Raw genomic sequence first — 12,692 nt, forward strand, 5'->3', positions numbered from 1 at the left:
AAATTCTGGGGCCAGTGGCCAGTCGTCATAATCGCTCCATTGCACGTACTCCCAAGTATTGCTACCTTGCCCCTCTCTCAGCTCATCCTACTCAATTAGTTACACCATAAACCTGCCTAAATACAAATTTTTGCCTCTTTCATGCCTACACCTGTGCAGCTGAACAGGGCTGGGAGAAAAACACGCTACCACACAAACTTGTCTTACTTTAAATTTGTGACACCAAATCTCAAGTGGCCAGGTAATCCTACACTCCTGGGTCACTATCTTTCATTTGTTTCCCTTTTCTCAAAACTCCCAGTCTTCATCTCCCATTCTGTTTCTGCTGTTGACACTTGTTTCCTACTTCCAGACGATTTGAGGAGGAAACCCACAGACCAACAACTGCAGAGCAGGGATACCATTCTGTTTTGTTCACTGACCATCTGCAACTCACAGTGTCTAGTTTATAGTGAGCGCTCAATAAATATCTGATACACAAATAAAAGAGAATGATTGTCATTCTAAGTAAGCATTTAAAAATATTAATTGAAAAATTGCTGTGAACACTATCTGTCTCTTCTCTCTGGCTAGTTCACAGCTCCTTTCCCATGTTCATGTTGGAATGCTTGGTCTTCCATCACTGAAGCATCCCTTTTTCATTGCTCCGTATTATAGTGAATGGCACTGACATCAGCTCAGTCATTCAAACCCAACACCTGGGTGATTCATCTTTTTTTTTTTTTTGCGGTACGCGGGCCTCTCACTGTTGTGGCCTCTCCTGTTGCGGAGCACAGGCTCCGGACGCGCAGGCTCAGCGGCCACGGCCCACGGGCCCAGCCGCTCCGCGGCATGTGGGATCTTCCCGGACTGGGGCACGAACCCGTGTCCCCTGCATCGGCAGGCAGACTCTCAACCACTGCGCCACCAGGGAAGCCCTGGCTGATTCATTCTTTAGGCTGATTTGACCCACTCCTCGCCGGGTCAGGTCTACTTTTAGAAATTTATGTATAAAGTCAGGCCATTGCTTTGCACCCTCACTTAAAACACCACTATATAGTTCAGTAGTCTCTGAACAGTTTCGGCACATCTTTTCAAAGGGTAAATCAATTTCATTTCCTTAATTAACATCATTCACTAGCTTTGCATTCCGTTTAAAGTAATATTCAGTCTGTATGTCAACCGACAAAGCCCTGCAAATTCTGGCATCTGCCTACCTCTTCAACTCACTATTCCCTGCTGGCGTTTGACAGCTGTTTAGAATACACCAAGCCCCACAATGCCCAGGACTCTTTGCGTTTATTCTTCTCTCTGCCTGAACTGCTAGATTTTTGAAGGTCTGGTTCTAGTTTTACCCTCAGGTCTCAGATCAAATATCATTTCCTCAGAGAGGCTTTCTTGATCACTCCCTGGAATATATCTTACCCCCATTTATCTAATATATTCTCTGCCTTTTTTCCATAGAACTTTCCAGAATCTATATTTATTTTACTTATTGATTTTATTATTTGTTTATTGTCTTACCCTTCCAAAGAATGTAAGCTCCTTAATCCCTGGGCCATGCCAGTCTTGTTTATTCTGAGATGAGAGCCTACTATAAATATGTGATATGAAAATGAAAGATGTATCAAGGGAACGTTTTCTCTCTGTAGAATCTAGAGCATCTTATCATAAGAGATGAAACCACAGGTTGGGGACCATGTTTAGGTAGTTTTGAATGCTATGAATGGAGGTATGTGGGGTTTGTTTGTTTTTTTGTGGGGATTTTTTTCCAGGTAATAATGCAGCTACAGAAGGGTTTTAGTAAAGTTATTGACATGATTTATTCATTTATTCATTTTTTCTTTTAGCACATGTGCCAGGAACTGTTCTTTGATCTTGGGAAACAAAGATGTCTAAGACATGTTTCCTGACCTCAAGAACTCTTCAGAGAGCTGAACTGGTAAACACATGATTTAATACAGTGGCGTGAGTGTTGTGTACAATTGTATTTGTAATATTATTCAAACACTTACTATGCCTAACTAACTCTGCTTGGAGCTGATCAGAGCCTTTTTTTTTTTTTTTAATTCCATGCGGTTCCTATTATGCTGGTGACTTCTTTGAAGCTATATTGAGTAGGCATCTGTGTCATCATTTGCCCACAATTCCTTCTTCTTTTAATAAATGCCATTTTTAACATTCACATGGCAATTAAAAAGGCTATAATTTTCTTCATGTCCTTACGACTCTAGCCTCAGTTGGATAGCTCCAGGTGGGCACCTGATCAATATGTCCACTCTCTCTCTGCTGGCAATATTTGTATTTAAGACCCAGAGACTCAAAGTTCACTTCTGTCTGTTGATCTAAGATGTAGGAGCTAAGTAGGTTGGCTGTGTGTGACTGTGTAGCACTGCAGTCCTGGAAGACCAGGAATCATGTTTCCTAGCAGGTGGAGAAAGCCAGATGCAAAGAAAGATAAAGGATGTGGCAAGATGAGAGATGGAGAGAGACACGTGGCAGGTTTCAGGTGCTTGCCTCCACTTGTTCTTGAGACCCAGCATCATCACTGCACTTCCTGTAGATTGGCTGTCCAACCCATTCCGGAATCCATAAGCCAAAATATTCACCTATTCATCCAAGCTAGAGATTTGACTGAGCCATACTCTTTTTCCAATATTATCATTGCTCTCAGTTTTATTGTGATTTAATTGACGTACAGCACTGTGTAAGTTTAAGGTGTACAGCATAGTGCCTTCACGTACATATATTGCAAAATGATTACCACAGTAATTTTAGTTAACATCCATCATCTCATATAGTTACAAAACAAGAGAAAACCTTTTTAAAATCCCTAGAAAAAGCTAGATTTTTAAGAAAGAAATATGGTTGAATTCTCAAAAGGAATAATGGGAAAAAAATGGAAAGTAATCCTAATATATAGATACAGTGAAATTATCTTCAAGTTCAAAAAGCAAAAAACAGACATTTCTGTGCAAACCAAAACACACAGAATTTGTCACCACTAAAAGAAAGGTATTCCTGGGCTTCCCTGGTGGTGCAGTAGTTGAGAGTCTGCCTGTCGATGCAAGGGACACGGGTTCGTGTCCCGGTCCGGGAAGATCCCACATGCCGCGGAGTGGCTGGGCCCGTGAGCCATGGCTGCTGGGCCTGCGCGTCCGGAGCCTGTGCTCCGCAATGGGAGACGCCACAACAGTGAGAGGCCTGCGTACCGCAAAAAAAAAAAAAAAAAAAAGTATTCCTTATGCTGCTGAGAATAATCCCAGATGGATGGTTAGAGATGAATAGATATAAAAGCAATAAAACTGGTAACTATGTGGGTACATATAAATGTATGCTAATGGCATAAAATAAAAAATGCCTTGTGGGGTTTATGTGTATATATTTCATATATAATATTATATATATATATATTACATATGTAATTATAGTACACAACAATAAAAATAAAAGCCAGGGGTGATAAGTGGTATCAAAGTATTCTAAATTCCTTGCAAAATCTGAGATGAGGGAAAAATACCAATTAATACTTAATGTAGATAAGTATTAATTTTATAATCTCTGGGTAACCACTAAAAGAATCTTAAAAGTGTGTATAACTTTCAGACTAACAGAGGGAAAGTGTGTATAACTTTCAGACTAACAGAGGGAAAAGTAGACTAACAAAGAAAATAAGAGAAAAATGAACATAATCTTGGCAGAATAACTAGAAAGGTGATAGAAACAAAATAGGATGATTTTTTCCACAAGACATTAGAGTTATTGTATAGCTCCAGTCATTAAGATATTGCAATGACGGTATAAGATTGACAGAGAGATTAATGAAATAAAATGTAGTTCTAGAAATAGGCCCATACGTATATGGTCCCTTTGATTTATGACTCTTTTACGATGGAATCAGAGTAAGGCTTACTAAGTAGTAGTGTTCACCTAGGATGGTCCAATGTATCCATAACCAACTTGAAGATATCCTTGCCATAGAGACAGAGATGTGGACATCCTTTCCTTAGATCATCAGTTCCAAAAGGAAGTACCAGGTGTGCACTATGAAATTTCTTCATTATTCTGTCATGCTGAGCACCCTGTTTTAGTTACACATTATTTATAAATGGCAAAAGGCTAAAATAAAGTAATTCTTACTCAACTGAGGGACAGCCTCCTTACTCAACTTCTACGTACATCTACTACTTCCACCATGGATCGATTTAGTTATTTTCTTTGAGTCATGAAGTGCTTGCCTATTTCTGCTGAGTTTCACCTCTATTGTACTCCTACAGACATATTTTCAAGACCGTGGAAAGTCCTACCTAACATCAAAATAGTTGCGTTGATAGACTATATATTGAACAATATAAATTCCTTAACTAAAAGTATTTCCATATAGTATGCTAATATTTCTCTGGAGACCTTGATGTTTGTGTGGAAATTTAACTACAAGCTTGTACATTTATATGAAAACTGTTTCAAAGTGGATACTAAATATTCAATAATTAGATTAAATACTAAATCTACTTTAGCATCTCTAATATAGAGATGTCAGAGGAGGAGGGATTAATAGGTATTAGGCAAAATATTCTGTCACTTGTCATCTGCTGGTTAGATTTATTAGTTGTCTATATTATTAAAAGCAGAGAGAATTTAGTATCCAAAATTCAGCTCTAGAACTTAGAATGATTATTTTTTAATTGTGGAATTTTCATTATTCTTAATCTTCATTATAAAACTACTCTTTTTTTTTTTTTACTTTCCCTAACTGGATTATATTCTATAATATATAACAAGGTAAATTAGTTGCCTTTTACTGTGTATTACAAATGAGTATCATAACCTAATTTTATATTACATGATATTTAAGAAGGGCCAAAGAGTCTTTCAAACCAGGGGTGAGAATTTCTTATTCCCTGGGCCTGTATGGTTGTGTTTGGATGCGTGGCTAAGATTGTTTGCATCGGTGGGTTGTTGGTGAGGGGCAGGTGACCTGAAATAAGCAGGGAGTTAGCACACACCTTTGTAAAAGTGCATATATCCTAGTTGGGTTGTGCATCTTGTATGCAGTCCTTTAATGTATAGTGAGTGGTTAAATTTATGGAATATACTTGACACTTGTGCATATCAAACTCAGTAAATAACTGATACTTTGAATTATTGCTATCTTTCCTGTTGAGCTCAGCCTTCCAGTGAAATCTCAGTTCTGATTGGGAATGAGAGAACGTTTAGGGTGGGCCTGGGCACGGTCCTGAGGTGGAGGAAGGTTGAGTAACCAGAGGACAGTTTGAGTTCTGTGAACGGAAGTGTCTGACCGGAAAACATCAAACAGATGTCTGTCCCCTTCTCACTTGTGCATGGAAACCTAGATGCTGCATTGGAACCTATTTGTTGCCAAAGCCAAAACTCGTAACAGAGGCTAGAGGTGTAATGAAGCAGAAAAAAAAATTTCCTCCATTCTACTTCTATTTAGAAAAATGGAATGAATGAAAAGGCAAGGGTTCTGGTGGGGGTGGAAACCAAGTGGGATTCTATCAGTTGGGAATACTGACATCAATTTAAAATAAGGCTGTTTCAGAAAAATAAGCTACTTTGGAGACAACTGATTTTCAAGTTGATAGTCTCTCATTTATTTGTTGACAATTCAATGCCCATTAACTACCTATTTATGAAAACAGGTGGTGGTGGAGAGGGTGAGTGTTTGGGAGGTTGTGATCTCATGCAAATTTTTAATAAGACCTATAGTTAAAAAGAGAAAATTGAAACATATGCAGATTTAGAATGAATTAATTCAGCCGTCAGATCTTAATGCCAGCTTTGAACTAAAATATTCTACAGATGGTAATGTGCCACATGCCAATTAATATTTAAGATAATTATGGTGTTGAGCAAAAAATGTATTTGATTGACACCACCTCCATTATTACTATAGTTTAATATCCTGTATATTTATTGATTTAACAAAAAGACTATATGATGAGAAAGTCCTGAGATTTTGGAAATGGTTTTAATTTTGTTTCCTGATAACTTTCTACTGAGGCTAGTACTTACCTCTCAGGAAATGAAGTAAGAAGTAACTTACTCCCAAGTAAGAAGTTAAGTAAGCAAGTAAATTTTTAGGCAGAATGCCATGCTGTCTGTTTGCTGTGTGACCTGAAGCAAGGATTCTTAACCTGGAGTCAATGAAACCTTAGAGGGTTAGCCCATGGATGGGTAAACACCCACCCAGGAATATTATGTAAGATTTGATGTTTCTGTGTATACATGTACTTTTTGGTTTTTTAACCAAGAGATTCCATAGCTTTCATCAGATGAAAAGAATCTATTAAAATGTTTTCTACTGTTGCCTGATTACTCATTCCCTTAACTACTCACACATTATTTAATAATAAATGACTGTGATGAGCTACCAACTCACTCATGGTTTTGCTTTTACCTAGTGGACGTTAAAATTAAAATGTATTTTGTGACAGTCATTATTGCTATTTAGTTAGCATTCATTCTCCAACTTATTATGGCCATGCTCTATATAGTACAAGGTTATAATAGCCCTAACTTCCATGTATTCACATGATGTATAATACAAATTTGCAGTCAGTAATTAATGATTTATGTTCCCTAGATTGTTTTTCAAAATTTTTAAAAATAATGTTATCTTCCTATATATTTGTTTTAAAAATAGATATATTTGAATTGGTAACAAAATTATAATTAACAAAAAAGGAAACATATCAATGCAGGGGCTGTCTCAATATTCATGAAGTTAAAGACTGCAGTTTATAATAAACTGTATTAAGAGACCATTAATTAGTTTTATAATCAGAAAAAGTAAAGCCAATAAAAAGATGCAATGTACATAGTCTATCAAAAACATATGCTATAAAAATATCTGATAAAAATGGTAATAACAGTAGTGGTAATAATAAACATATAAATATATAAAAGCAATAATAAACTTGAAAATAGTAGCTAACACCACCTTTGGGTAGATCATTAAGGGGGGTTTAGTCAGGAAAACAGAAGCAACTCCGTATCTGGGTCATATAGGGTTTAATACAAATAAGTTTGCATGATGGAGAGTTAGAAGGTCGGGGCGCAGAGGCCAGGGAAATGCTGTCTGTCACCAAAGGTGGAGGAGCCCACCCTGAAAATCACCACCTGGATATCCAAAGCAAGTGGTTTTCAATTCCTTGCCTGGAAGCTGCTGCAGTTCTCCAGTACTTTTGTACCATTCCCACAGCTATCCCAGTCTGCAGTGGAGGTTTCCACAAATTTGCTGGGAAGCTGATGTGAATCCCTCATCTGCCGTCACATCTGCTTGCAATCAACTCCAGAGAATAATTTCTTCTGCTTCTCTTACTTTCTAAGTCTTCTATGAATTCCTCACATTGGGATACTGTACTCTAACCCAGATCATATAAAGAAGATTCTGGGAAACAGTTCCCAGCCTTAGAAGAAAATGTTAGGCCTCCCATCACAATAGGCTACATATATCCCAAGCACTTTATGAATGCTTTACGATCATTATCTTATTTAATCCACCTGGCAACCGTATCATGTAGGTACTATTATCATCCACATTTAGTAGATGAAGTATTGAACGTTAAAGTGATTGAGTTTCTTGCCCAAAGTCATACAGCTACTAAGTAGAAGACGAGTGATTTGAAAAAGTGTCCATAAGATTTCATTCAAAGCTTCTGTGTCTAATCGCTGCCTTATCCTGTTTCTTCTATTGCATCTCGCTTACATCGGTAATATTATTGATATCAATTAACTATGAGTTAAATCCTCTGTTGAGGACAGCTGCTAACATATTTTGTTTGCAACTTGAATGCCCCATCTTTAACTAGCCGTTGAGTGCAAACAGGGTCACATTAAAATTAATACCTTTATTTTATCAATTCCCAAGCCCTTGGCCTAAAATTTCCACAAAGTTTTTGTTCCAGAACAGGAGTGCTATTGCCATTTCCATTGTTTCAAGTTATTTATGCCCACAGCCAAAACCTCCCAGGGATCCTCCGCTAAAGGAAAGCTTGAAAACCACCGAAGGAGCAAATGAGGAGGCGGCCCATACTACAGGCCTGATTCCTGGTTGACAGGCAAGGGTATTTGTAGAAGCTGCTCAGGCGGGGACCCTCCAAACCTTCTGGCCAAAGTTCAGGGCAGCCTCTGAGCCTAAGGCCTGAGCTCTGGGGAGGGCTCTCGTCACGGAACTGTCAGGCGGGGACCGGGCTCTGGTCCTCCGAGCTGGGAAGCATCCTCATTGGGTCCGAGGCTTTAGTCTCTGGGCAAGGCAGGAGGGTGGGGTTTCTGGCTCCAGACACGATTCAGTACATACAGGGATACCCTGGCACACTGCAGCCAGCTCCCGGGGCGCTGGGGTCGCCATCCAGACCGTGGCAGGGTTCCCGGGCTCTGCAGAGGGCGTCCCGGGACAGGCTTGGGGCAGCGGCCCAAAAGCCACGTCGGTGTATCTCCCTCGGGACAGCTTTGGGGGCGACTGCATTCCGGGGCAGGAAGAGGATGACACCCCAGGGACCCTTGCTGGGGAGCCTGCTCTCAGGCGCTCGGGCACCGCTAGGGCTCGGGACGGGCGGGCGGGATTCCCCGCACCCGCCTCTGCGCCCGAGTCCGCGCCCCAGAGTGCGCCTGCGCGGGGCCGCCGTCCGGCAGAGCGGGCGGCGTCGGCCGAGCGCGTCGTTGCCGCGCCGGCTGGCGTCCGCGCGGGCGACTGGTGGCCCAGTAGGGGAAGGGCGGATGCAGCGTCGCTCTGTTGGTCAGGCTCTGACACCCAGGAGTTCCATGGCACAACTCTTACGCTCAGGGTAAGAATAGTAAATGAGCCCCGCTCTCCCTCCCCGGAAGCACGGAACATTCCCTAACGGCGTTCGGCCTCCATCCCCGACACTGGCCCGCGCTTCTGGAATACTCTTTTCCTTATGGTGGCCGGTCCCTGACCACCTTCTGCGGTCGGGTGTCTCTCTTCCACCTGACCTTCAAGGTGCGCGGCTCCTTTCTCATCTCCTCGATCTGTCGGCCCCTCGGTTCTATCTCTGTGTGTCTCAGTCCTAGTGGGGAAACCAGTCCTTTTATTGCCGGTAGCATCTTTGCAAATCTAAGGATTTAAAATATTCACGTCTGGGAAAGAGTTTAAGTCCTCAGAATCATTAAAGTCCGAATGCCAGTGGATATACATGGATTGAGTGAGAGGCAGGGTAATTCCTCTTATAAATGCAATAATCTAGAACTAGACTCTTGATCAACCAAGATACCCAATACACCTTATTGCACACATTAGCTCTTTTCATTTTTGCGACGGTTTTTGTCCTGTGTCTTTAGTCTCGTATATTCATTCATGGAATATAAGGGTATCCAAAACTAGCTACTAGACGGATGTTATTTAAAAAAAATTAACAGTGACTACTTGGTCTATTATGATTGTATGGTCCATCTCCTAAAGACAATGTAGGGACACTTCAGTTTATTTTAAAAGGAAAAAAACCCAGAAACTTTCCATCTAACTTGAAAGTTTAAAAAAAAAAAGTGCATGAGATCTTCAGAGATTTCAGGGTAGAAATTGCTTTAGCTTTAAAGCCTTGTTATCTGACCTAATTTTGCTTCATCGGAGTGCCCAGGCCTTCTGTGACAAGAGTAATCTAGTTGGTCCTTCTATTTATTTTTCTCTCTATTTTCTCATAGCTTTTGTAATGTACAGTTAATTTAAATAGAATATAATGCATCTTTTCTACAGTAGCAAAATCTAAAATGTTTTAAATTATGTTCCACTTCTGTGTAAGTTTTTAATTGAACCTTGCATTGCTCTACCATGTAGAGGAATGACCTCTTAAGTTATAACCATAATAATTGAGACTTTAAATAACAGAAGTAAAGAAGACCTTTTCCAACTGGTTGTTTGCTCACCTATGTTTTAGAATATAAAAACATCTTACGTTTGTCTGACAAATATTTTGCTTCACAGTGTGTTCATAGTAGAAATCGTTTCCTCTTTTTAGTTCCAACTTTATGTTCAGTCTGCACATTTTTGAAATACCTTGAATTACTTTATCCATGTCTCTGAGATCAACTTGGAATCTTGTCATCTATAAAATCCATTTAGCCTCTACTCAGATAAATCCATGTGTTTCTAGACTATTATAAATGTCAACAAATATCCCTGAGATATGACAGCAGTTTCTTGTGTAGGAGTTCAGAAGAGTGTGTTTTGCTGGGCTAAGAAATTTATGGATGCTTTAATTATTGTTTATTAGGACAGTAAGGGATTTTAATTTCTAATATTTACCTGGGGTCAGTAAACCAAATGTTCATTCGTTCATTGAACACCACCTATGAACTAGGTAGAATCCAGACCCTTAGGAGAGAGTAGAGATCAAACCAGGCCAGTTCTTGGTCTTAGTGCTGTAGTAGCAGGGGAGAAGAGTCAGGCACAAACTGATGAGCAAATATTAAATGAGATGATTCTGGACAGTTGCTAAATACTGCGAAGAAGATAAAGAAGTGATAAAAGCTTATGAAGATTCATTAGGGTAAGCTTTTTTCAGAAGATATCATTAGAGACTGAATGATGACAAGCCAGCCATCTGAACATCCCGGAAAAGAGCATTCAAGGCGAAGGAAATAGGCCACCAACAAAGAAAGACAAGGGGATGGGGAATTTCCAGTATCCCTTCCATTAGCAGTCCTAATACCTGATACCCAGTGTATCACTAGAACCACCGCCTCTCACAGAATCTGAACTTAGAATGACAATTGACAGACTAGAATTCTGGGCTAAACCCAACATGATGAATTGTGACTAATATGAATCTAAAGTGGTGGATGCAAGTTCGCAAACCCAGTTGCACAGCACGAAGTGATGTTCAGTGGGCTGGGCAGCCGTTCATCGGAGAACAGTCTGGGGATTCTAATGGACCATAAGTTGGCACTTGCTCTTGCTGTTCCTGACTGGCAAAACCAATGTGTAGAGATTACCCTTAAGCAGATTTCTCCCCAATTTAAAGCATCCTTAGAGCTGTCTAAAAATGGGACTCTCCATCGCTTCACTCATTAAAAAAAGGAAAGAAAGAACAAGAACAAGAAAGAATGAATACCCATCAGGGCTTTTGGAAAAAGGAATTTCTGATGGAGAACCAGTTGAAGACATTTTTTTGGTTGCTGTGAAGCTGTGACTTGTTACTTTCATTCCAACAACATTTTCTTCATTTAGGGATATTTATATATAGTTAAGAAAGAAAAATGATATTGGTATATAAGGCATATGGTGAGGTTTATTGAAAAGTTAATATATAATGGCATCTCTCAAAATAGTAACCTGAAATTGAAAATTCTTTTTAGAATAAATTTCTAGTATGTTTTTGGACAAATATAATAATAAAAATAAATATATCTTGGCTTTGCCATGTATTAGCTGTGTAACACAGTTTACTTCTCTGCACTTCAGTTTCCTCAAGATTTGGGCAATAACTTGTGCCTGCCTGAAAAGATTATTATGAGGATTAAATTAGTTGTAGTGCTTGGCAGTAGTAAGTTATATATACGTGTTTGCTATTATTATTAGATGTAAACATATGCTTTACTTTGCCTTCAGGAATTAATGACCAAGTTAATTACTGAGACACCTGACCAGCCAATCCCATTTCTCATTGACCATCTTCAGTCTAAACAAGAAAACCGTGGACACCTTCAGAGAACTTTATCTGGATCTGCAGCTCTCTGGGCAGAAAGTGAAACATTAGGTAAATGAAAAATATATTTTACAGTTAATGTTAATGCATTTAAACTAAAATTTACGAAAGTCTTTCTCTTTATAATGAGTAAATCTAGGTGGTTACCTAGGGTTTCACGTATTCATCGGAGACTTCATCTGAATGCTAAAATTTGTCAAAAAATATTCTTGAATTTGAATATATTGTTATGTATTAGCTTCAAAATATGGGCATCTTTGTATTCAGTCTGAATAGAAATAAGATTCAGATTTGCATGAAAAGCTTTCATATGAATGAAAACTAATTATTTTAAACATCTTTTTTTTAAAACTTCTTATCTTTTTATGAAGAATTTGAATTAAGTGCTTATGGAGCTCATCTGTGTAGAAAGGTAAACAGTAGATTTCTACAGTTACCTTTTTTGTAGCCCAAATGGATAATTACTCTCTGTTTCCCTCAGTTCTTCTTTTTTTTTTTTTTGCGGTTCGCGGGCCTCTCACTGTTGTGTCCTCTCCCGTTGCGGAGCACAGGCTCCGGACGCGCAGGCTCAGCGGCCATGGCTCATGGGCCCAGCCGCTCCACGGCACGTAGGATCTTCCCGGACCGGGGCACGAACCCGTGTCCCCTGCATCGGCAGGTGGACTCTCAACCACTGCGCCACCAGGGAAGCCCCCCTCAGTTCTAATTTTACCTTCTGTAGTAAGTTCAACCTGAGGAAGCTTTATTCACTCTGTTGGGGAGCCAGCCTTACCAAGTATGCAATAGCCTTATCTCCCCAGTAAGCACTGGTGATATAATTGGGTAGACGTGACTTTGATTTTTATTTATAAAATGTGTGTCCGACAGCTTATATCTTCTACACCCTGTTCTGTTCGTTTGGTATTAGTATTTACTTCCAAACCCAAATCCCCACTCCCCCCCAGACCTGTTGCTTGGGTAGCTGACTCCTCACCTGACTCCCATGGTTATCTGACTGACAGGATTCCAGATGCTCCTGCGGATAAC

The 12,692-nt window shown here is 39.7% G+C and overlaps 1 protein-coding gene across 1 annotated transcript in view; it reads left to right on the forward strand.

Annotated features, from left to right (window-relative positions):
* The window catches only part of C17H8orf34 (chromosome 17 C8orf34 homolog), a 344,966-nt gene that overhangs the window by 39,352 nt on the left and 292,922 nt on the right, over positions 1 to 12,692 (forward strand). The window contains 1 exon segment of the mRNA XM_060287424.2: positions 11,570 to 11,717. Coding sequence (XP_060143407.1) covers positions 11,570 to 11,717 — 148 coding nt within the window.

This window comes from Globicephala melas, chromosome 17, assembly GCF_963455315.2.
Source record: "Globicephala melas chromosome 17, mGloMel1.2, whole genome shotgun sequence".
Lineage (NCBI taxonomy): Eukaryota > Metazoa > Chordata > Mammalia > Artiodactyla > Delphinidae > Globicephala > Globicephala melas.